The sequence below is a fragment of the Cololabis saira genome, chromosome 18 (assembly GCF_033807715.1).
Source record: "Cololabis saira isolate AMF1-May2022 chromosome 18, fColSai1.1, whole genome shotgun sequence".
Lineage (NCBI taxonomy): Eukaryota > Metazoa > Chordata > Actinopteri > Beloniformes > Belonidae > Cololabis > Cololabis saira.
In genome coordinates, this window is record NC_084604.1 from 35269407 (window position 1) to 35295642 (window position 26236).

The window sequence follows — 26236 nt, forward strand, 5'->3', positions numbered from 1 at the left end:
AGACAAATTCAGTTTAAATTCAGATTCTTTATTTTTATTTTTTAAGCATAATGCTGTGGGTAGGGAGGCTGATGGGGGGGGGGGGGTCGGAGGGGGTGCGGCCGCACCCCCCGCACCCCTAGTTCCGACGTCTATGGGGGGCACCCTGGGCCGTGCCGCTCCGCTCGCAGTCTCACGTCTCCGCTGAAAAACATATTCATGCTTTCATTTCTAGCAGGTTAGAATACTGCAATATAGGGCTGGGCGATATGGACCAAAAGTCATATCTCGATATTTTCTAGCTGAATGGCGATACTCGATATATATCGATATTTTTTCTGTGCCATAATTGGGGTTTCCCCCAAAGCATTATAGCATAGCATCTCTGTTAGCATCTCTGTTAGCATCTCTGTTAGCTTCATTTTTTCTGAGGAAAACCCTTAAAAAAACTGTCAGTTTTAATACAAAGCCTCGTGCCAAATGTCACACAGGTACCTTTATTAACAGAGGTCTGCACAATATCAAAATGTATAAAACAAATGAAATAAAAATAAACTGCCTGCACATATAGAATAAAAATGCTTCTAGAATAAAATAAAACAAATATCCCTTTCCAGCATAACAATTACATTAAAATACCCTGTGCAATTAATACAATGTAGACAGTAACAGGCAGACTTTTCCACTGAGGTTGACAGTTGTGCAAATAACAAAACATTTGTGCAAATCTCAAATAAAACATTCAAGTCAATTTGTCACAAAATAAGCTATATCAAAATCATAAAAAAAAAAAAAAAATTAATTGATATAAACGATATTGTCTCGTACCATATCGCGTTTGAAAATATATCGATATATATTAAATCTCGATATATCGCCCAGCCCTACTGCAATAGTCTCTTCTCAGGCCTCCCTAAAAAAGCTATTAAACAACTTCAGCTCATTCAGAATGCTGCTGATACAGTTTTAACAAGAACCAAGAAAGCTGAACACATTACACCAGTTCTTAAATCTCTGCATTGGCTACGAGTGTGTCATAGAATAGATTTTATTACTAGTGTATAAATCTCTTAACGGGTCAGGCCCAAAGTACATCTCTGAACTGCTTTTACACTATGCACCCCCTAGACCTCTTAGGTCATCAGGGACTGGTCTGCTAACTGTTCCTAGGACCAGAGGTGGGTAGTAACGAGTTACATTTACTCCGTTACATTTACTTGAGTAAGTTTTGGGAAATGTTGTACTTTTAGGAGTAGTTTTGAATCACTATACTTTGTACTTTTACTTGAGTAGATTTGTGAAGAAGAAACTGTTACTCTTACTCCGCTACATTAGGCTACGTTGAGCTGTTACTTTTCTTTTATCCATTTTATCCACGTACGCGTCAATCTCATGACATCACTGGGTGATTCTTTGGGAAAAATGTTTGTTTTTGCATGTTTTGTCACATTTACACAGACTCAAACACACACAGAGTTTCTATGAGTTCATGTTTGTTCTAGTTCTGCCTGGTTAAAAAAGAAAAGTACAAAGGCTTGAAATTGTGTGCTACTTGTGCCTAATTTATGTTTTTATTCTGTTATTTTATTATTTATTAAAGTACTTGAATTTACTTTAAGATTATTTTAATTTAAGCTATTTTTTATTTTTTATTCATTTTAATTAATTGTATTATTTTATTGATTTAATTTGCCTGAAGATGATTATTTTGTACTTTTGTCTGTTTGAATGGTTGTGTTAAAAAAATAAATCAGACGTTACTCAACAGTTACTCAGTACTTAAGTAGTTTTTTCACCAAGTACTTTTTTACTTTTACTCAAGTAATTATTTGGATGACTACTTTTTACTTCTACTTGAATCACATTATTCTGAAGTAACAGTACTTTTACTTGAGTACAATTTTTGGCTCCTCTACCCAGCTCTGCCTAGGACCAAAACAAAGCATGCCAAAGCCGCTTTCTACTATTATGCCACATATAGCTGGAATAAACTCCCGGACGACCTTAGATCTGCCCCAACTTTGCCTATTTTTAAAACGTTAAAGACCCTTATGTTTACTTCTGCTTTTAACTGCTGCTAAACCGCAGCACTTTTTATCGACTGTTAGCTTTTATTTCTTATTTCTATTTTAATTTTTAACTTTATTTTTTAATCTTACTGTTAATGTTTTTATTGTGTTCTGTATGATGTTGATTGTAATTCAAGAAGCCTATTGGAACGATTTTATGTAAAGCACTTTGAGTTGTTTTGTACGACGGAGTATTAGGGCCAAACTAAGACAAAAAAAAAAAGGAAAATAAAGTCGTAGAATTACCAGAATAAAGTCATAATGTTGTGAGAATATACAGTCGTAATATTACGAGAATAAAGTAGTGATATATAATATAATATATAAATATAACTTCATAAGATACTCCTCATTTTAACACAGGGAGAAGATGCTCTTCCTGTTAGAGATCTCATAAATTACCACTTTATTCTCGTAATATTACGACTTTATTCTCATAAATTACCACTTTATTCTTGTAATGTTACGACTTTATTCTTGTAATATTAAAACTTTATTTTCGTAATATTACGACTTTATTCTATTACGACTTTATTCTCGTAATGTTACGACTTTATTCTCGTAATACGACTTTATTCTCGTAATGTTATGACTTTATTTTCGTAATATTACGACTTTATTCTATTACGACTTTATTTTCGCAACATTATGACTTTATTCACGTAATTTTACGACTTTATTCTCATATTATTATGACTTTATTCTCGTAATTTCACTTTTTTTTTTTATCTTAGTTTGGCCCTAATAATAATATAATTAAATCTGACATGACTTGACTTGACTTGTCGTCCTCAGTCCATGAAGGCGCCGGAGCTGAAGGAGCGGCTGGAGGAGTCGGAGAAGCTGATCCAGGAGATGACGGTCACCTGGGAGGACAAGCTGCGGAAGACGGAGGCCGTCGCTCAGGTGAGGTTCACGCGAAGCTGCTGTCGTCAACGAAAATTATGACTAAATATCGTCGTCAACCAACCTTTATCCCCTGAGGAAAACCAGACGAGATGCTGGTCATGTGACGATAACGATAATTAAATATATAATGGAATATCGTAGAGCTGGGATTGTCAACCGGTGGTCCAAGGCCCTCTGGTGGTCCGTGAAATTGTAAATGGAAAACAATAATAATTAAAAAAAAATATATTTATTCTTTAGACTCAATTTATTTTCCATTTACTATTCATTTTTGTGAATAATTTACCCATCCAATTTATGTCAAATGAGTGAGAGTGAACTTTGTAATATTATAAGCCCTCTTGGCTTCCTATTGTTCATTTTTCATTGACTGTTTTTAGTTTTTTTCATTCATTTCATTCATTTATTCTTTATTTCATTCAAAAAAAATAAAACAATTCAATACAAATACAAATGTTCTTAAATTGTGAATGAAAAGGGAGCAGAAAGAAGAAGAATCTTATCTGATCCGCCCCTTTTTCCAAGAAATAACTTCACAAATAACATAAATTAAAAAAACAAAATAACAACAACTAAGTGAAATAAAAAACTAAAGAAAAATAAAATTACCACCGTCTATGGGTATGTCAATCAAACTTAACTAACATATTTCATTATATTTACTTAACATACAGGCTTTAATTGTTCTTTTGAATGTAATGTTTGATTTTGATTCTTTGTTTTTACAGCAAAAGGTGCAAATAAAAATAGACACTGATGCAAATAAATAGTCTATACAATCCCATACTCTTATTTAAACGCAAGGTGCAAAATAAAACAAACATCCCCAAAAGCAGTTGGTCCCCGAGTTGCTTCTTGGTTATAATGGTGGTTCCTGGGACAAAACCAGTTGAAAACCTCTGTCGTAGAGGAATAAAAACGAGACTAAAATGTAGATTACAAAATAAATTCCTCTGGTTTAATGTCCATGTTTTCAGTAGTTTCTCTGGTTTAATGTCCATGTTTTCAGTAGTTTCTCTGGTTTAATGTCCATGTTTTCAGTAGTTTCTCTGGTTTAATGTCCATGTTTTCAGTAGTTTCTCTGGTTTAATGTCCATGTTTTCAGTAGTTTCTCTGGTTTAATGTCCATGTTTTCAGTAGTTTCTCTGGTTTAATGTCCATGTTTTCAGTAGTTTCTCTGGTTTAATGTCCATGTTTTCAGTAGTTTCTCTGGTTTAATGTCCATGTTTTCAGTAGTTTCTCTGGTTTAATGTCCATGTTTTCAGTAGTTTCTCTGGTTTAATGTCCATGTTTTCAGTAGTTTCTCTGGTTTAGTTCTGCTGGGTGACGTTAGTCCTCAATCCCAGTCGCTGCAGCAGGAATCAGATCCAGAATCAGCTGCAGAGTTAGAGGCTGATGCCGTTAACGCAGAGCTCTAGTTAACGTCAGTTAAAAACAAAGGTCCATAGAGAAACGCAGGGATCTGCTCTGGGGCTGGAGAAGAAAAAGAAGATCCATCTTTGGATACACTTTCCTACATAGACGTGGAAAAGAAAACCCAACGTGTCGTTGAAAAAGAAAAAGACGGGGAGAAATGCAAAAAAATAAATATGTTGCAAATAGGGCTGGGCGGTATGGACTAAAAAATATATTACCATAATTTATGACATTTATCCCGATAACGATAAAAATGACGATAGAAAAAATACCAATTAAACTCCATCTTTGTAACTATAAATCTATCTCCACATTCAGTCTTTGGAGCCAAATCACTGCTCTAAAAGATACTAAATACTAAACTACACCAATGGGAATTTTTCTTTCTTTCTTTCTTTCTTTCTTTCTTTCTTTCTTTCTTTCTTTCTTTCTTTCTTTCTTTCTTTCTTTCTTTCTTTCTTTCTTTCTTTCTTTCTTTCTTTCTTTCTTTCTTTCTTTCTTTCTTTCTTTCTTTCTTTCTTTCTTTCTTTCTTTCTTTCTTTCTTTCTTTCTTTCTTTCTTTCTTTCTTTCTTTCTTTCTTTCTTTCTTTCTTTCTTTCTTTCTTTCTTTCTTTCTTTCTTTCTTTCTTTCTTTCTTTCTTTCTTTCTTTCTTTCTTTCTTTCTTTCTTTCTTTCTTTCTTCCTTCCTTCCTTCCTTCCCGTACATTGTGCGTGGATTTAACGCAGAACCATAAATCAGTTTTACACAAAAACATCATCAACGGTTTATCGTAAACGGTAAAATATCGCCCATTCCTAGTTGCAAACTCAAATTAGAGTCTTCTGTATCTGGGATGAATGTATTCTTGAGTCTATAAGGTAACAATAATATAATAATAAGATAACCTTGTTTGAATTATAAAATGGGTTTTGCTAAATACAATCTTTGACTAAAATAAGACTAAAATGCTCAGACTTTTAGTCGACTGAAACTTGACACGACTAAAAGGAGAATGAACGTGATTAAAACTAGTAAAAACTAAAATGATAGCTTGACCCAAAGATTGTGGATTTTGACGGCGGTGTCTGGTTCCTGCAGGAGCGCCAGAAACAGCTGGAGAGCCTGGGCATCTCGCTCCAGTCGTCCGGCATCAGAGTGGTGGACGACAAGTGTTTCCTGGTCAACCTGAACGCCGACCCCGCCCTCAACGAGCTGCTGGTCTACTACCTCAAGGTACGAGAAGTATTCACATTCATTACTCAGGTAGAAGTATAGATACTAGAGTTTAAAAATACTCCTGTAGAAGTTGAAGTATCAACTCAAGTTTTTTACTCAAGTAAAAGTAGTGGTTGCAAAACTACTTAAAGTATAAAAGTAAAAGTAATGTAAGGGGGGAAAAAAACCATTAAGGACAAAAGCCATTGAAAATGAATGAATCTTAGTATAATGCAAATATATTAAAGAAGCATATATGTGTACTATTGAGCATTAACATGTGTTTCAGAGAGCAGGAGATATGATGACTAGTTGCCTATAAGTATTGTAATGGTGCAAAAAGTCAAACTTCAGAGGCATGTTATCATTTATCCTAACCTTTATTGGAATGTACATCCAAGTTTAGTTGCAGGAATCTGAGGGAACGGATGTAAGAACAAAACTGGACAAGAACATCTGAAACAACCACAACCAAATTCACTCTATCCGGATGGAGCAATTTAACTGGATAGTTTTTATTTAAAGGCCCAAATGAAATAGAGTAACGAGGCTGTTTTTAAAATGTAAGGAGTAAAAAGTACAGATAATTGTGTGAAAATGTAAGGAGTAAAAGTAAAAAGTCGTCTGAAAAATAATTACTCCAGTGAAGTATAGATAACCAACATTTCTACTTAAGTAAGTATTTGTACTTTGTTACTTGACACCTGTGCTCAAGGTACAGGGCACCGCCAGCGCCGGCAGAATCAGGGCGGTCCGCTTGTTCGTCACGTGACGTGTTTCTGTGCAGGAACACACGCGCGTGGGCTCGGCCGACTCTCAGGACATCCAGCTGTGTGGGATGGCCATCCAGGCGGAGCACTGCGTCATCGACGTGGCGGACGACAGCGGCGTGGTGCTCACGCCTCACCGCAGCGCTCGGTACGTCACAGGGCGCTTAAAAAGTCTTAAAAAGTCTTGAATCTCAATCCAAGGATCTTTATTTTTTAATCTTAATTTTAGAGGGAATGTATCCAGTCATCATTAAAAAGCTTTCGTTGTGTTTTGAGGGTATATGTTTGGATATAATTTTGGTTCTTTAATGCATGCCGGTACCGGGCCGTGGGTCATTCGGTAACGGGCGGCACAGAAAGAATAAATAATTTCTGTATCATCCCCGACTGATGATGGTTGACTCTCAAACTGATGGTTCACAATGTTTTTATTCCTTGGATGTAAATACACTGCAAACACACCATAAGAGCTATAAAGGAATAAAATCAAACAAATCCTTATCAGCAGGTGCTTTTTGTGTCACTTAGGCTCCACTTTAGCATTCAAGACACTCGTTTAGTCTTTCAGACCAACTTTCTACTGCCGTTAAAACTTTTACCGTTAAAGTCCGAAGCTCCGGATGTTTACAAGGTCTCGGCGAGACGCCTTCAAAATAAAAGTACTAAATATCGGTCTACTTAATATATAACAATAAAATAAAAGCCTGGCTTTAAAAAACGTTAATGAGAAAACAAACATAAAAACACATTTATAGAAATACTCATACTAAAGGCAATTTACAATTTCCATTATTTCATTTTATTTTTTTGAAAATTATGTTTTATTATTTATTATAATTTATTATTATTATTATTATTATTACTATAGTGAAAATACCACAGTTTTTAGTGCCGATTTTTTTATTTTATTTTATTTTTATATCATTTTTATATCATTTTATATAGTTTTTATCAGCTACACCTTTAGATCGGGCCGTGGTTAAGAAAAGGTTGGGGACCACTGCTTTAATGGACCAGCCCCAACTTAGGATAAGAAAATAATGACATTAGTGTCTCCTACTTTTTTTTTTTTTATAAAGTCCCCTTCATCATGAAGTACGGTAGGAATACTATTTAACTATTTAATTATTATTTCAGAGTCATTGATATGACAGATATGGTAGTACTATGTGGTATTTTCAATAAGGGCAATGAGTAGAATTTTTTTGGTTAGTATATTTGGAATGATTATAGCACTATGAAATATGTTTTGGTGTGTATTGACTTTGACTGACTTCATTTTTTTTTTTTTTTTTTGGAAGTTGATTTGTGGGGGTTTTGTGTTCTATGTATGTAAGGTATACGCCTCTTTTTCTTTTTGTGATTGAAAATATAAAAATACAATAAAAAAAAAAAGTTTTCTTACACTCTGAAAAGGAAAAGTTTATTTATTTTATTTTTTTTTTAACAATATTTTTATTAAATTTTGATATAAATGTACAAAAAAAACAAAGCAATCAGCAAGTATCATATTAATTGTCCAACAAAATGTAAGCAGGTCCTGCCGTGTCCATACAGACACAAATAAACCAAGACAGAAAACAAGACAAAAAAAAAATAAAAAAAATAATTAAAATTAAATGAAAAAAAAAAAAAACTAAGAAAAATAAAAGAAAAAATGTCACACTCAATAGTCTCACAAACAAACTTAGATCGTCACACTTGTTCTACAGACATATATATTCTATTGTTGCTTGAGAAAGTCCATTAAAGGTGTCCATATTTCTTCGAATTCTTGTGCTTTACCTCTAATCAGGGAAAAGTTTATTTAATCATTTGGAGGAGAATCTCCTGCCGAGGTTCTAAATCTGTGCCTCAGTCAGGGTTGCCAGGTTGAGCAGGTTTCCTCCCAATTGGGCGGGTTGATCAAATCTGGGCTGCTTTTCCTGGTTTTTACTAAATATTTAGGAGAAATTATTTTAAAAAAAAGTGTCCATTATAGCAGAGAAAAGTAGAAACTTTCACAATAAACTCACTGATATTATATTTGCTTTAATCTGCTCAATTTAATTGTAGTCTTTGTTTGGAGCCTGAACTTTATTTGGGCTATTTAGTGGTGTTGTGAAACTTCATTTGCTTATGATTTGAAATGTATTACACATTTAATAAGTTATGGTTTTAACATAGAGAATGTTGGATTCGGGCTGGAACCTGTCAACCAGATCTGGCAACTTTGACCTCAGCGCTGGATTTCTTAGTTGGCATTGGGTTGGACATTGGGTTCAAAGTCTTTTTGGTCTTAAATTTTGTAGGAACATGGTATTAAAAAGTCTTAAATGTATCTATCTATCTATCTATTTGTTTTTTGAATGTCTACTTGACTTTGTGGTCCTCATTGTGGTTTTATTAAAGCAACTCTGTGTAGTAATACCACTTAATGACCACATGGTGGCAGCATATCACAAAAAACCCTGGCATACGACTCAAGGAAGTCGGTCTCAGGTGGGATAAAGTGCCGTTAGACTTGCCAGAATCTTGCTGATTCTTTTCGTCGGACAAGTATAATTATGTTTTTAAATAACATGTCAGGTATTTAAAAACCTAAATATTCTTGTCCAACAAAGAGAATCAGCAAGTTAAAGTGTAAAGCCATGGACAAAATGAACCTTATTAAATCCTTATTGTGAAACGCCGCCCCCATGTGGCCAGCAGCGGTATTGCTGCACAGCTGTCTGGTTTGTAGTAATGAGACTTGAACCAATGATTGATTATTTGTTCTTTTTGTGTAAAATGACATTTTTCTCCTTGTAGAACTTGTGTAAACGGCGCCGCCGTCACCAGTCCAGTGCCGCTCCATCACGGAGACAGAATCCTGTGGGGGAACAACCACTTCTTCAGGTCCGTCACTGCTTCTAGTGTTGTTTCTGTCAGCCTGTTTCAATTCTAGTTTTAGTCTAGTCCAGGGGTCGGCAACCCAAAATGTTGAAAGAGACATATTGGACCAAAAACACAAAAAACAAATATGTCTGGAGCTGCAAAAAATGAAAAGTCTTGTATAAGCCTTAGAATGAAGGCAACACATGTTGCATGTTTCTATATTAGTTATAACTGGGGGAAGATTATTTTTCATTATGCACTTCGAGAAAAAAGTCGAAATGTCGAGAAAAAAAGTCGAAATGTTGAGAAAAAAGTCGAAATGTCAAGATTAATGTTGAAGTACAATCTTTAGGAAAAAAGTCAAAATGTCGAGAAAAAAGTTGAAATGTTCAGAAAAAAGTTGAAATGTCGAGAAAAAAGTCAAAATTTCGAGAAAAAAGTCGAAATATCAAGATTAAAAAGGAAAGGAAAAAGGAAGAAAAAGAAAAAAAAAGGAAAAAAAAAGAAAAAAAGGAAGAAAAGAAGAGAAAAAAAGAAGAAAAAAAGAAAAGGAAAAAAAAGGTCAAACATTTTTGAAAAAGCTCCAGGAGCCACTAGGGCGGCGCTAAAGAGCTCTAGAGCCGCGGGTTGCCGACCCCTGGTCTAGTCTTTGGGTCGAGCTATCATTTTAGTTTTTATTAGTTTTAGTCACGTTCATTCTCCTTTTAGTCAAGTTTCAGTCGACTAAAAGTCTGAGCATTTAGTCTTATTTTAGTCAGTATTTTAGGCTAGGACCATTTTAGTCTCGTTTTAGTCAAAGATTGTATTTAGCCAAACCCATTTTACAATTCAAACAAGGTTATCTTATTACTATATTATTGTTACCTTATAGACTCAAGAATACATTCATTCCAGATACAGAAGACTAATTTGAGTTTACAACATTTTTATTTTTCCACATTTCTCCCCGTCTTTTTCTTTTTCGACGACACATTGGGTTTTCTTTTCTACGTCTATGTAGGAAAGTGTATCCAAAGATGGTTCTTCTTCTTCTTCTCCAGCCCCAGAGCAGATCCCCGTGTTTCTCTCTGTAACTTTGTTTTTAATTGACGTTAACTAGAGCTCTGCGTTAACGGCATCAGCCTCTAACTCTGCAGCTGATTCTGGATCTGATTCCTGCTGCAGCGACTGGGATTGAGGACTAACGTCACCCAGCAGAACTAAACCAGAGAAACTACTGAAAACATGGACATTAAACCAGAGAAACTACTGAAAACATGGACATTAAACCAGAGAAACTACTGAAAACATGGACATTAAACCAGAGAAACTACTGAAAACATGGACATTAAACCAGAGAAACTACTGAAAACATGGACATTAAACCAGAGAAACTACTGAAAACATGGACATTAAACCAGAGAAACTACTGAAAACATGGACATTAAACCAGAGAAACTACTGAAAACATGGACATTAATGATCTTTGTTAGAACATTTCGTCTCGTTTTGGTCAACGAAAATGAAGACGCATTTTAGCAGAGTTTTTATTTTGTAATCTACATTTTAGTCTGGTTTTTATTCCTCTACGATATTGCATTATATATTTAATTATCGTTATCATCACATGACCAGCATTTTCGTTGCGTCTCGTCTCGTTTTCCTCAGGTGATAAAGGTTTGTTGACGACGATATTTAGTCATAATTGCATAATTGCAAACTGCTTCTGGGATGAAAACCTTCAAAAGGAAAAGGTGTTGTGGTTGGACCCTTGCCTCTTCCTCTCCCTCACCCGTCTCCTGTGATGCACACACAGGATCAACCTGCCCCGGCACCTGGTCCACGCAGGCGTTGAGGACGAGGACGGCGGCGCCGCCATGAGGACGTACGTGAGCAGCGACCAGCTGGAGGTGGACCTGGACGCGTCCAGCGACGTGTCCAGCGAGCTGAGCTTCGGCTACGAGTTCGCCCAGGCCGAGGTCATGATGAAGGGCATGGGCACCAACGGTGGGTGATGATCCGGTCACCTCCTCGCACTAAAACTAGTGATGCACCGAATGTTCGGTCACCGAAATTGTTCGGCCGAAAATAGCAAAAAAACTTTGGTGTTCGGTGGAATAAGTGGGGAAAAAACCGAACAATTAATAACGGCGTGTTAGATGACGCAATCAAACAGCGAACAGCGTGGAGTGAGGGGCGAGCGGTGTTAAATGCTGCAAACATGTCAGCATGTCAGATAGGAACGGGCGATATTTTACCGTTCACGATAAACCGTCAAAAAATTCCCCACGGCAAGAATTTGTATCTCACGGTAAAAACGATAAATTCCCGTTGATGATGTTTTTGTGTAAAACTGATTTATGGTTCTGTGTTAAATCCACGCACAACGTGAAGGAAGGAAGGAAGGAAGGAAGGAAGGAAGGAAGGAAGGAAGGAAGGAAGGAAGGAAGGAAGGAAGGAAGGAAGGAAGGAAGGAAGGAAGGAAGGAAGGAAGGAAGGAAGGAAGGAAGGAAGGAAGGAAGGAAGGAAGGAAGGAAGGAAGGAAGGAAGGAAGGAAGGAAGGATATGAGCCAGAAAGAAAGAAAGAAAGAAAGAAAGAAAGAAAGAAAGAAAGAAAGAAAGAAAGAAAGAAAGAAAGAAAGAAAGAAAGAAAGAAAGAAAGAAAGAAAGAAAGAAAGAAAGAAAGAAAGAAAGAAAGAAAGAAAGAAAGAAAGAAAGAAATGAGCCAGAAAGAAAGAAAGAAAGAAAGAAAGAAAGAAAGAAATGAGCCAGAAAGAAAGAAAGAAATGAGCCAGAAAGAAAGAAAGAAAGAAAGAAAGAAAGAAAGAAAGAAAGAAAGAAAGAAAGAAAGATAGATAAAATCCTGTTGATGAGGTTTTTGTGTAACAAACATGGCGGATCTGAGAGCGTGATAGATTTATAATTACAAAGATGGAGTTGAATTGGTATTTTTTTATCATCATTTTTATCGTTATCGGGATAAATGCCAGAAATTATCGTGATACATTTTTTAGTCCTTATCGCCCATCCCTAATGTCAGATCATTACTTGGATGTGGGGAAAGAGCAGAGGACACGAGAAATGATCCAGGCTGAGTTGGATTTGGGAAACCGCTTGGTGATGGAGACGGTGACGGGACGCACAGCAGAGGAAAGGGCCCGTACTACCGATGCGGTGGAGAACCCTCACTGTCTGATATGACGAGATCCTCCAAGAAAATAACCCAGATTTTTACAATTACTATACAAGACTTCAAATTGCGGAAATCAGCCCCACCGCAACCCGATTAACTGGATTTGAACGGGAGAAAATGAAAAAGGATTATGAGGAAAAAATACAATAAGTACAGTAAGACAAATTGTGACTGGTGGGTATTTTACTGCACATTTACAGGACTGTCCCAGAAAATTAGAATATTGTGATAAAGTTATTTATTTTCTGTAATGCAATTTATAAAAAAAAAAAAAAAAAAAAAAAAAAAAAAATGGCATACATTCGGGATTCATTACAAATCAACTGAAATATTGCAAGCCTTTTATTATTTTAATATTGCTGATTATGGTTTACAGTTTAAGATTCCCAGAATATTCAAATTTTTGGAGATAGGATATTTTAGTTGTTTTAAGCTGTAAGCCATGATCAGCAATATTAAAATAATAAAAGGCTTGCAATATTTCAGTTGATTTGTAATGAATCCAGAATGTATGACATTTTTGTTTTTGTAATTGCATTACAGAAAATCACAATATTCTAATTTTCTGAGACAGTCCTGTATTTGATTTATGCAATGGTGAAAAAATTGGCAAAATAAATGAAAAACTGCAAAGAATCATTCTTCGGTGTTATTCGGTATTCGGCCAAGTGTTTATTATTAGTTTTGGTTTCGGCCACAAATTTCCATTTCGGTGCATCACTAACTAAAACCCGCCGCCGCGGTTCTCCGGTTCCCCCGCAGACCCGCTGCAGGCCGTGCTGCAGACGCTGGAGCGGCAGCACGAGGAGGAGAAGCGCTGCGCCCTGGAGCGCCAGCGGCTGATGTACGAGACGGAGCTGCAGCAGCTGCGCCGCCGCCTCGGCCCCGAGCAGGCGGGCGCAGCCGGCTCGCCCGGCGTACCCAAACGGGTGCGCCGCTGGAGCGAGGACAGGTGGGTGTAGTCCAGGGGCCAGAACCACTCAAGGTGACCAAACTTACTTGTGATTTTTGAAAAGATCCATGTCTATAGATGATATTTTGGTATGATAACTGATCCAGCTGCCACTCAGGAAGGTTATCAGCTCATGAAGTTCAGAAAATTATATTTTAGATGCTGCTGCATATCCTGGTTTAGACAGGATATCTGTCAATGTTTCACAATATTGTCTTTGGTATCATTTTAAAGGGGACCTTCTAAGCATTCATTCAAGCCAAGATGTGAATCTTTCTGACCAACCAGGGGCGAAAATCCCAGGGGGGACAGGGGGGACAAGTCCCCCCCATTAGTAAAGCTGTCCCCCCCTAGAATAATTTGAGACAGAATTAATAATTTTGGAATAATGCAGTAGTATTTAGTAGTGATGCACCAAAATGAAAATTTGTGGCCGAAACCGAAATCGAAAATAATAATAAACAGTAAAATCCCATTACACTTAAAACAAGAGTCATCACCAGAAAAATAACTTATTTGACAATTTTCACCTGTTTCAAGTAAATTTTCACTTGAAATAAGTAGGAAAATCTGCCAGTGGAGCAAGATTTATCTTATAAGCAAAACCATCTTGTTCCACTGGCAGATTTTTCTACTTATTTCAAGTGAAAATCTACTTGAAACAGGTGAAAATTGTTGTTTTTTTTTTTTCCAGTGATGAGTCTTGTTTTAAGTGTAATGAGATTTTTTTGAACTAAAAATGAGACATTTTAACTAGAAATAAGACAAATATTCTTGTTAAGATTTTGGGTTTTTGAAGTGTATTATGTCAAATGTGCTGTATTATTGCCACCTTCCACCTAATACCATTGTTTTGTATTGCTCTAAGAAAGGTCTTCTGCCTGTTTGCGAGATAGAGTTGAAAATGTCAAAATGCTGGATTAAAGGAAGGCTAAAACTTTTATTCCTTGTCCCTCCCTGGATTTATTCTCTAAAATTTTACTGTTTATTGTCCCCCCCAACTATGAAACGGGATTTTCGCCCCTGTGACCAACATAGAGGTCACTGCAGCTCTTTAAACTATAAACAACACACATTTTTACACAATTTCTGCCTAAATGATATACTATCTTTTAGCCCTGTGTCATCTAGGAACAACAGAGACACAAAATACAAAAACTGGAATACTCATAGGAGCATAAGGATTCAGGAAATGTATAATATACCAATACTATATCACTGTTACAGGTCATTGTGAGCCTTAAACTAGAAGAGCATCTTTAGGCTCCTATGAAACTATAACAGCCACTAATGTCACAAACTGGTCTTTATCTGCAGATACAGGATGATCCAGATGCCGCTCAGGAAGGTTATCATACCAAAATATCATCTATAGACATGGATCTTTTCAAAAATTATAAGCAGGTTTTGTGACTTTGAGTGGTGCTGATATCTGGTCTGGCCCGTGGACTAGTAGGACCTCCGTCTCCTGCCCCCCCGGGTGCAGCAGAACCGGCCTGACCGGGTTTGTTCTGATGCTGCAGGGAGGCCATGATGACCCGCGGCCTGCGGCGTCTCCGGGAGCAGATCATGCGGGCGAAGCTGCTGGCCGAGGAGGCGAGTTTCATCGCCGAGGAGCTGCACAAGAGGACGGAGTACCTGGTGACGCTGCAGATCCCGGCAGCCAACCTGGACGCCAACCGGAAGGTAGTCAGCTGAGACCCGGGGATAAAATCAGACAGTTAACTCTTTAAGACCGGCTGGAGCACCAGCGCATATTGATTTTCAAAACGTACAATTACAACCAAATAATTATTTCTGCATGTTAAACAGGGAGAGTTTCACTTCCATATCCTGCATTTAGTGTCCCAGAGTTTTAATCCATTAAATCTTTGGAAAAGTCCCATAATAATCCAGTAAAATTACGGAAATAATTGACATTAGGGCTGGGGATCGATTCAAATGTCAAGAATCGATTTGATTCCGATTCTTAAGATTCAGAATCGATTATCAAGATTTGATTCGATTCGATTCCGATATTGATTTGGGTTAGTGTTATTATAACAGTTTTTTGAGCTGTTGCATGAATTATATGACTCTAGTTATGCAACATATTACTACTAGTATTATATTGAGATTCAACAGCAAGTATTGCAGCTAATGATGCTGTAAGGACCAATCAGCTCCCAGAATGCTGATAGAACTGCTTTCAGAAACATCATGTGGGTCAGAATTACCAAACAGATCCAGGGAGGAAACAGAGACGGATGAAATCGGTTTTATTTTTCCCACATTCCGTTTTTATTTGTTCCATTTTCGGTCTATTTTGGTTTTTAATTTTTAAGCATTTGGTTTTTAGCATTTTTTGCAAATGTAATCCCAAGACAGTATATAAAGTAATGAAATATAGACAATGTATGCAATTATAACCTAACACTTTAATGTTTTCATACCTTTAAACATATTAAAGGCAAAAACATGGCACAGTTATTTTCGTGTCCAACAAAACATTCCTTTTTTTGGGGATAAACAAAAAAATAACCAAAAGTTGTAAAGTAATGATGAAAAAAAAAAATACATAAATAAATAAAAAGAAAAAAACATCGATCTTTAGACATATGAATCGATTTTTAGGAATTAATATGAGAATCGATTTAGAATTGGGAAATCGATTTTTCAACACAGGCCTAATTGACATTGCGGGTTATTTATAGCTATATTACAGCTCGTCCTACGTCGACCCGTACATCATCACGTTGTCAGCGTGTCATCAGGTTGGATTTTTCTTCACGACACTTCCTGTATGGTCTTGGTCCAGTTTGTCCAGGTTAGTTTAGTACCAGGAAACTAGTCTGTTTGAATTGTGCTCTTGCTCATATTTTTTAACAGAGATTTTCATGAAAGATTACTCAGCGACACACACACTAAACACGCACTACACACTCAAGTTTTGGAGCTGATTTCAGTGCTGGATGAAGATGCGATATCTAAACGCGATACATAAAATGATATATCTCAAAAACTAAATAATACATTTACTGTGGTCTGAAAGGCTTCTGTGTTACTTTTTCTAGCTGTGGGATTTCTGTATTTAGAAAAATATGTGTAAAATTAAAAAACTATTTACATTTTTTTGGTAGTAATTTATAACTTTTTAGCAATTTATTTAGTTAGTCTGGACTTGTAACATCCAGATTGTTAAAGATTGGCTTATATGGGTTGTTTTGATGCATAGCAAATAAAAATACTCCATGAAATGACAGTATAGCATGCATGTTACACATGACACAAGACATGTAAACATATGCTGAGTAGGAATGGGCGATATTTTACCGTTCCACGATTTACCGTCAAAAAATTCCCCACGGTAAGAATTTATCATCTCGCGGTAAAAATGATAAATTCCGTTGATGACGTTTTTGTGTAAAGCTGATTTATGGTTCTGTGTTAAATCCACGCACAACGTGAAGGAGGAAGGAAGGAAGAAGGATGGAAGGAAGGAAGGAAGGAAGGAAGGAAGGAAGGAAGGAAGGAAGGAAGGAAGGAAGGAAGGAAGGAAGGAAGGAAGGAAGGAAGGAAGGAAGGAAGGAAGGAAGGAAGGAAGGAAGGAAGGAAGGAAGGAAGGAAGGAAGGAAGGAAGGAAGGAAGGAAGAGAAGGAAGGAAGGAAGGAAGGAAGGAAGGAAGGAAGGAAGGAAGGAAGGAAGGAAGGAAGGAAGGAAGGAAGGAAGGACATGAGCCTGAAAGAAAGAAAAAAGGATAAAATTGGTATTTTTTTTATCGTCATTTTTATCGTTATCGGATAAATGCCAGAAATTATCGTGACACATTTTTTAGTCCATACCGCCCATCACTAATGCTGAGGCGAACTTGTTCTATGGAACTTCAGGTCAGAAAGGGTTAATGAGAAGAACAGCCAGTATTTCCTCTAACCTGAGATTTCCCCTTGTCTCCCGTTCGTCTCGCCGCCGCCTCAGCGGGACGTGGTTCTGAGCGAACCCGCCATCCAGGTCCGTCGGAAGGGGAAGGGGAAGCAGATCTGGGCCTTGGAGAAGATGGAGAACCGGCTGGTGGACATGAGGGAGCTGTACCAGGAGTGGAAGGACTTCGACGAGGACAATCCGGTGAGTGGAGCGAGCAGTGGTCCTTAAAAAGTCTTTAAAGGCCTTTTAAATGTCTTAATTTGTCTTAAATCTCAATCCAAGGGTCTTCATTTAAAGTTTATTTCATCGTTTTGAGGAGAATCTCCTGCCGATGTTCTAAATCAGTGTTGCCAGGTTGGGTGGGTTTCCTCCCAATTGGGCTGAAAAATACAGGACTGGGCGGGTTGATAAAATGTGGGCTGCTTTTTCTGGTTTTTGCAAAATATTCAGGAGAAATTATGAACAAAAAAGTTTCCATTATGGCAGAGAAAAGTAGAAACTTACACAATAAACTCACTGATATTTGATTTGCTTTAATCTATTCAATTTAATTGTAGTCTTTGTTTGGAGCCTGAACTTTTTTGGCTTCATTTGCTTATGACTTGAAATTTATTCCGCATTTAATAATTTATGGTTTTTAACATAGAAAGTATGATTTGAACTGGTTTTTCATTATTTCGGTGGGTTTTTTACATCCCGTTTGGGCTGAAACCTGTCAGCCAGATCTGGCAACCTCGACCTCAGCGCTAGATTTCTTAGTAACTTGTCTTTTTGGTCTAAAATTTAGTTTGAAAATGGTTTTAAAAAGTCTTGAATTCACCCCGGTCAAACCTGTGGACACCCTGTTCTCTGTCCTCTCTGAGCGAAGGCGATGCGGTCGCATTTCAAGCACACCGACCCGTTCTTCGACGAGCAGGAGAACCACAGCCTGATCGGCGTGGCCAACGTCTTCCTCGCCTGCCTGTTCCACGACGTCAAACTGCAGTACGCAGTTCCCATCATCAACCAGAAGGGGGAGGTAGGAGCGGTCGGGGGTCGGGGGGTCGTATTTATGTTGAGTCAAGTGTGTGTGTGTGTGTGTGTGTGTGTGTGTGTGTGTGTGTGTGTGTGTGTGTGTGTGTGTGTGTGTGTGTGTGTGTGTGTGTGTGTGTGTGTGTGTGTGGCCTGCAGCAGCACCTACTGCTCGCTGAGAAGATTGGAAACCGAACAAGTTAGAATTTAAAAAGTTTACAAAAGTCTTCAATGACGCCTGAAAAAAGTTGCTTTTTGGAAGAAAAAGAAAAGGTTTATAGATTATTTCCTCCTGATTGTCTGACGTCACATGATCAGTCAGATCAGATCGGGACGTTGCAGGTAAAATATTATGTTGGTCCTTTTGTCAAAACTTTAAATTTTCCTCCAATCTGGAACAGAATAAAATCTTATCAATTATTAGTTTCAATAAATAAAAAAATAAAACACGCCCTCACAACATCGCTGCACATGACCCCTCGTCCCATTCCTTTATTATTATTATTATTATTATTATTATTATTATTATTATTATTATTATTATTATTATTATTATTAATAATAATAATAATACATATATTTGTGTTATTCCTCTAGTATTATTAATACATATTTATTTTATTATTATTGTAGTATTATTAAATATTTATTGTATTATTCCTTTTATTATTATTATTATGAATAATAATAATAAATATATATTATTTGTATTATTCCTCTAGTATTATTAATAAATATTTTTTATTATTATATTATTGTAGTATTAAATATTTATTGCATTATTCCTTTATTATTATTATTATTATTATTATTATTATTATTATTATTATTATTATTATTAATAATAATAATAAATATATATTATTTTTATTATTCCTCTATTATTAATACATATTTATTTTATTATTCTTGTAGTATTATTAAATATTTATTGTATTATTCCTTTATTATTATTATTATTTTTTTTAATTATTATTATTATTATTATTATTATTATTATTATAATACTACAGGAATAATAAAATATGTAATAACATTTATTTTATCATTCTTGTATTATTATTAAATATGATTTATTTTATTATTCCTATATTATTTATTGTATTATTCCTGTAGTATTATTATTAATAAATAAATATAATTGTGTGTGTCAGGTGGCGGGTCGTCTGCACGTGGAGCTGTGGCGAGGGACGGAGAGCTCGGAGGACGACGCCTCGGGCCGCCCCGATGCTCAGCTGAGCAGCACCGATGAAGATGCTCAGGAGAAGAAGCTGGACTGTGTGGTGAGACACGGAGACTCTTGTTCGGAACTTCTGAACCGGGTCAGGCCCGGGACGACTCCCTGGGAAACGTCTGGCAGAGCGAGCAGCTGAAACCCGTCCTGGATGTTTCAGGGAGGACGCTGTCCTTAAAAAGTCTTAAAAAGGCCTTTAAATGTCTTTAACCCTTGTACTGTCTTTGGGGTCAAATGACCTAATTCTTCTTTCTTTCTTTCTTTCTTTCTTTCTTTCTTTCTTTCTTTCTTTCTTTCTTTCTTTCTTTCTTTCTTTCTTTCTTTCTTTCTTTCTTTCTTCCTTCCTTCCTTCCTTCCTTCCTTCCTTCTTTCCTTCCTTCCTTCCTTCCTTCCTTCCTTCTTTCCTCCTGCTCTCTCCTTCCTTCCTTCCTTCCTTCTTTCCTCCCTTCCTTCCTCTTTTCTTCCTTCCTTCCTTCTTTCCTTGTTCCCTTCCTTCCTTCCTTCCTTCCTTCTTTCCTCCTGCTCTCTCCTTCCTTCCTTCCTTCCTTCCTTCCTTCCTTCCTTCCTTCCTTCCTTCTTTTCTCCCTTCCTTCTTTCCTTCCTTCCTTATTCCCTTCCTCTTTTCTTCCTTCCTTCCTTCCTTCCTTCCTTCCTTCCTTCCTTCCTTCCTTCCTTCCTTCTTTCTTTCCTTCCTTCTTTCCTTCCTTCTTTCTTTCCTTCCTTCTTTCCTTCCTTCCTTCCTCTTTTCTTCTTTCCTTGTTTCCTTCCTTCCTTCCTTCCTTCCTTCCTTCCTTCTTCCTTCCTTCCTTCCTTCCTTCCTTCCTTCCTTCTTTTCTCCCTCCTTCTTTCCTTCCTTCCTTCTTCCCTTCCTCTTTTCTCCCTTCCTTCCTTCCTTCCTTCCTTCCTTCTCATCTTTTTGGTCTTAAATTTAGTTTGAAAATGGTTTTAAAAAGTATTAAATTTAACCGGGTCAAACTTGTAGACCTGTGTTTGGACGGTCCTGCAGGATCCTGAACTTTAAACCGTCCCCCCCCTCAGGTGAAGATCCTCCAGGCCACCGGTCTCCCCCGCCACCTGTCCAACTTCGTCTTCTGCAACTACCACTTCTGGGGGCAGGAGGACCCGCTGTTCACGGCGCCGGAGGTGGCGCCGACCAGCTCCTCGTCCGCCTCCAAGGACCCGCAGTGCACGGTGGTGTTCGACAGCCCCAAGGTGGGACTCCCCGTCCGCAGGCCCGGTTCTACGAGGGTGCATCAGCATTGCACCCTCAGTTTATGTGTTTGCATGCTCAGTTGAAAAAATGAAAAGAAAACTGACAAATACGCCCGCGTCAAGCCTGATTTATGGTTCCACGTTAAATCGACGGCGTAGCCTACGGTGTAGGGTACGCGGCGACGCGCACCGTACGTTCGCGTCCCCGCGTATCTTATGCCGTAAGCTCTGCGTTGGTGCAATGCGGAACCATAAATCAGCCAGTGTCCGTCACTCATCTGCTTGGTGCAGTTTCCTGCACCAGCTCCTGCTCTCTGCTGCACCGTTAACAAAGTAACGATGGATATTCGGAAGTGGTTCAAGCACAACGACGCAAGCAAGTTTACAGGACTGTCTCAGAAAATTAGAATATTGTGATAAAGTCCTTTATTTTTCTGTAATGCAATTTAAAAAAAAAAACTAAATGTCATACATTCTGGATTCATTACAAATCAACTGAAATATTGCAATCCTTTTATTATTTTAATATTGCTGATTATGGCTTACAGTTTAAGATTAAGATTCCCAGAATATTCTAATTTTTTGAGATATATTATTTGAGTTTTCTTAAGCTGTAAGCCATGATCAGCAATATTAAAATAATAAAATATTTCAGTTGATTTTTAATGAATCCAGAATGTATGACATTTTTGCATTACAGAAAATAAAGGACTTTATCACAATATTCTAATTTTCATAGACAGTCCTGTATATTTATGGTTATATTTATTTGTGTTGCTATGTTTTATTTTCTGTTGCATAATTTAGTGTTGAATAACGTGCCAGGCATGTGCACCCCCTCTGATCTGAGATGCACCCCTAGTCATCATTTTCTAGAACTGGCCCTGCCCATCAGGAACCAGGAACCCGGGAGTGGGGGGCCGGACCTGAACCCTCTGGTTCTGTCTCCACAGGAGTTCTCGGTGCCGGTGTCGGAGGACCTGGTGGAGTTCCTGGCGGACGGCTCCATCGCCATCGAGGTGTACGGACACAAGCAGGCCAACCACCGCAGGAACCTGGCGCTGTGGGACCTGGGGGTGATCCAGGCCAAGACCCGGTCCCTCAGGGAGAGGTCCGACTTGTTTGGGACCGTTATTGTACACTATTTTTACCAATGACTCACCACTTGTTCTGAAAAACACAAACATAGGAATGTATGCTGATGACTCAACCTTACCGTATTGTCCTGAATATAAGACGACCCCGATTATAAGACGACCCCCTCTTTTTCAAGACTCAAGTTGGAAGAAATACTTTTTGAACACCAAATTCAATTTTTATACAGAAAATAATTACAGTACATCTGAAACAAATGATTATAACAATATATTTGAGAGAAAAAGCATGTTATTTTTACTATTTGAAATCATTATCTTGAAGTTTGCATCATAATTTCTCCTCAGCTGCCGGTTTACCTGCCGAACTTCCACCCACTTTTCTCCAGATTGTCGCTACGTTTCTCCACTTTCTGTTATCTCTTCTCTTATTTTCTTCTCTTTTCTTTCTTATACTATTTTTTTTTTTTTTCTTTGTGAGAGGGGTTTGCTTTGGCCTGGGGAGTTAAGTTCAGCATTCGCTTTAAAGATATCTGGTGCCATCTAGCGTTGTGAATGGGTATAATGTCTAGACCCCGAATGTAAGACGACCCCCACTTTTGTCTTATTTCAATGCAAAAAACGCCGTCTTATATTCAGGCCAATACGGTATATACCTCTGCACTCACTACAGATGAGTTAAATTCAGTTTTAAAATAAGATTTAAAAGCAGTTGTGGACTGGGTGAACAACAACAAAACTTGTTTTAAATGTATCTAAAACCAACTGTATGGTAATTGGCTCACATCACAACATCGTTATTAATATTTATAAGAAATGTATCCATATCCAAAACCCTGCAAGTTCTACACAGAAAACTATGTTACAGTTCAGAAAATCATAGCTATAGCACGAGACAAGCTGCCAAAAACAAAGACAAACTATAGTAAGAGAACGGTGATGTACAGTGTATGAATGGAGCTTACTTCCCAAACACTTTGAGCGAACTAATAGCATAAAAGAATAGTATAGTAAAGAAACATCTCTTAAATAAATACACATAAAACGTATTTAATTATTATTAAATGGCTATTGGTTTACTAAAAATGGTCATGGGTTCAAGTTATGATAAGTGATTATAACTTAAACGCATTGTCGATGACTATGCATTGTTTGAAATGGTTGATGCTATTTAAAGAAGGTATGATTTTGTATTGTAATGAATTACATCTAAATGTTTCGGAATGACTGTAACTTTAATGTGAGTGTCAGAAGGAGCACTGGTCTTATTTAACAGAAATCTAAAGCATATTTTGTAGTAGAATTTCTTTTTTTTACGTTTTTGTTTTCTACGTTTCTTTTCTTTTTGTCATGTATTGTATATTATGTGGAAGAATAGCTGCAGTTTTGCTGCAGCTAATGGGGATCCAAATACAACTATAAACTATAAACTATAAACCCGGCCTGGTCACGGTCCCGGCAGCAGAACAAGAACCAGCAGCAGCATCAGCTAACCCGGGCCTCGTTGCAGGTGGAGCGAGGTGACGCGGCGCCTGGAGCTGTGGGTGCAGGTGATGGAGCTGAGCGAGGCGGGAGACTTCGCCCCCGTGGAGGTTCTTCCTGCACGGGACGTCCGGACCGGAGGTGTCTTCCAGCTCAGACAGGTAGGCCTGTGTTGAAAAAATCGATTTTCCGATTCTAAATCGATGTCTAAAGATCGATTTTTTTTTTTGGTTTTTTTTTTTTTTTTTTTTTTTTTCCTCATCATTTTCTCCAGGTGAACTTTAATCCCAGTAGTCGGACACACAGTTTGTCATGACACTTCTGAAAAATGCCAGGTGCTTCATGGCAATATGTGTGCGTGGTGACAGAATAAATTAGATAAGCTAAAATAATTTGTTTACTGCATGAACTGTTGCAATTTCTTTCTTTTTTGCACTTTAAATGGATATTGAAAGGCCTGTTTGAGTTATTTATTTCTTAGTTATTTCACAATAATTATTGTGAAGTTATTATTTCACTAGTTATTTTACAGTCATATAATTCAGGCAACAGCTCAAAAAACATTTTAAATAACACTAAGCCAAGTCAAACCGGACCCGGCCCCTAGACCCGGGACCCGCACCGGCCCGTAGACACAGAGAGAGCCGGTACCACCTGAGAGGCACTGCCATATACAGGACTGTCTCAGAAAATTAGAATATTGTTATAAAGTTCTTTATTTTCAGTAATGCAATTAAAAAAAAAACTAAAATGTCATACATTCTGGATTCATTACAAATCAACTGAAATATTGCAAGCCTTTTATTATTTTAATATTGCTGATTATGGCTTACAGTTTAAGATTAAGATTCCCAGAATATTCAAATTTTTTGAGATAGGATATTTGAGTTTTCTTAAAGGGAACCCTGCGTATTAAGACATGTAGGTCTTAAAAGATAGATGTTGGTATCAATTATAACAATGTGATATAAAAAACCTTTTTGATGTCTTCGTTTTTATAAAATTTGAAAATATAATTTAACTCGTAGGTCGCCATTGTTGTTTACACCGCAATGCATTCTGGGTAGTGACGTCACACGGTTGCACCTGCTGGCCCCCGTACACTATTGTGACTGTTCAACGAGATAATCCAGAGGATAAACATGTCATCTGTTCAGCCATTTCAATTTGAACCCGAGCACAAGGTCAATGAGGAAGACAACACTGAAAACATATCCCAGAACGAGCCAAATGAAGACCAAAAAAGACGGGATGAGGCGAGAGTGGGACAAAATCCCAGCAACTGCGTCTCAATGCAAACAGAGGAGGAGAGCGTTTGCTGTCAAGAGCTCGTGTTTTTGTCAGCAGCTGTTCACTTTAAGCTATTATGTGATAAAACGTATTCCAATATCAATAATTTTGGAGATTATTAGCATCCACCGCTGTCCTATGCTTTATAAATCATTAGGACAGGTGGCGCCGCCAGGATTCAATTTCGTAATAGGCACAGAAACAGTCCGTCCACTGCTCTATTTCAGAGTCTCACTCGGCCTGAATATTACACTATCCATTAGGGAGAGGATAGGTTGGTTGGCTATTCAGTGTTCAATAAGTATTTCAAAGATCTTTTTTCCTCAAACAAAACTTTGCAGTGACAAATTGGATAAACGCACGGCGCACTACACATGGTGACATTATTATGCGCACCTCCACACAGATGCAAACATGGTGTCAGCGCATCAGAAACACAGATGAAAACACAACTAAACATTAAAGGTGATGGCGCACCCAGAAACGAATGAAAACACGTCTAAACAGGTGGCGGCGCAACAGAAACCCAGATGAAAATGCAGCTAAAAACATTAAGGCGACGGCGCACCTACAAAAAAGTTAAAAAAAAAAAAAAAAAAAGATCAAGTCGTGCGCATATTACCAGTGCATTAAACTGTATATAATGCAGCGGCGCAGCAGCCGGAATCCTGTACGCACTGTGCATACCCTTTTTTTGAAGGTTTTATTTTTGGTACGTGCTGGGTCCATCGTTTGATGACAGACCAGAGGCTGAGGGGACTGGCCCGGGACTTTGACGAAACGGGAGGCGCAGACTTCGCGTCAAATAGGCAAGAACATCTTTATTTAATTTAATGACGCCAGATCTGGCTGGGGTTTTTATTGTAGCATCGGCTATCTGCTAGTTGAAACGTGTGGTCGGTTAGTCTATCTGAGTTTTATGGTGTTTTTGTATGTATTTTATGGTGCGCCGTCACCTTAATGTTTTTAGCTGCATTTTCATCTGGGTTTCTGTTGCGCCGTCACCTGTTTAGACGTGTTTTCATTCGTTTCTGGGTGCGCCATCACCTTTAATGTTTAGTTGTGTTTTCATCTGTGTTTCTGATGCGCTGACACCATAATGTTTATGTTTGCATCTGTGTGGAGGTGCGCATAATAATGTCACCATGTGTAGTGCGCCGTGCGCACTTTATCCAATTTGTCACTGCAAAGTTTTGTTTGAGGAAAAAAGATCTTTGAAATACTTATTGAACACTGAATAGCCAACCAACCTATCCTCTCCCTAATGGATAGTGTAATATTCAGGCCGAGTGAGACTCTGAAATAGAGCAGTGGACGGACTGTTTCTGTGCCTATTACGAAATTGAATCCTGGCGGCGCCACCTGTCCTAATGATTTATAAAGCATAGGACAGCGGTGGATGCTAATAATCTCCAAAATTATTGATATTGGAATACGTTTTATCACATAATAGCTTAAAGTGAACAGCTGCTGACAAAAACACGAGCTCTTGACAGCAAACGCTCTCCTCCTCTGTTTGCATTGAGACGCAGTTGCTGGGATTTTGTCCCACTCTCACCTCATCCCGTCTTTTTTGGTCTTCATTTGGCTCGTTCTGGGATATGTTTTCAGTGTTGTCTTCCTCATTGACCTTGTGCTCGGGTTCAAATTGAAATGGCTGAACAGATGACATGTTTATCCTCTGGATTATCTCGT

General features: G+C 37.7%; 1 protein-coding gene across 1 annotated transcript in view; it reads left to right on the forward strand.

Moving 5' to 3' along the window:
• Positions 1-26236, forward strand: part of LOC133418410 (kinesin-like protein KIF13B) — a 96374-nt gene that overhangs the window by 36807 nt on the left and 33331 nt on the right. The window contains 13 exon segments of the mRNA XM_061707082.1: positions 2844-2954; positions 5452-5586; positions 6356-6486; positions 9129-9215; positions 10990-11180; positions 13129-13318; positions 14842-15004; positions 17273-17419; positions 18087-18236; positions 19384-19512; positions 20502-20675; positions 21629-21786; positions 23280-23412. Of these exon segments, the coding sequence (XP_061563066.1) occupies positions 2844-2954; positions 5452-5586; positions 6356-6486; positions 9129-9215; positions 10990-11180; positions 13129-13318; positions 14842-15004; positions 17273-17419; positions 18087-18236; positions 19384-19512; positions 20502-20675; positions 21629-21786; positions 23280-23412 (1899 nt within the window).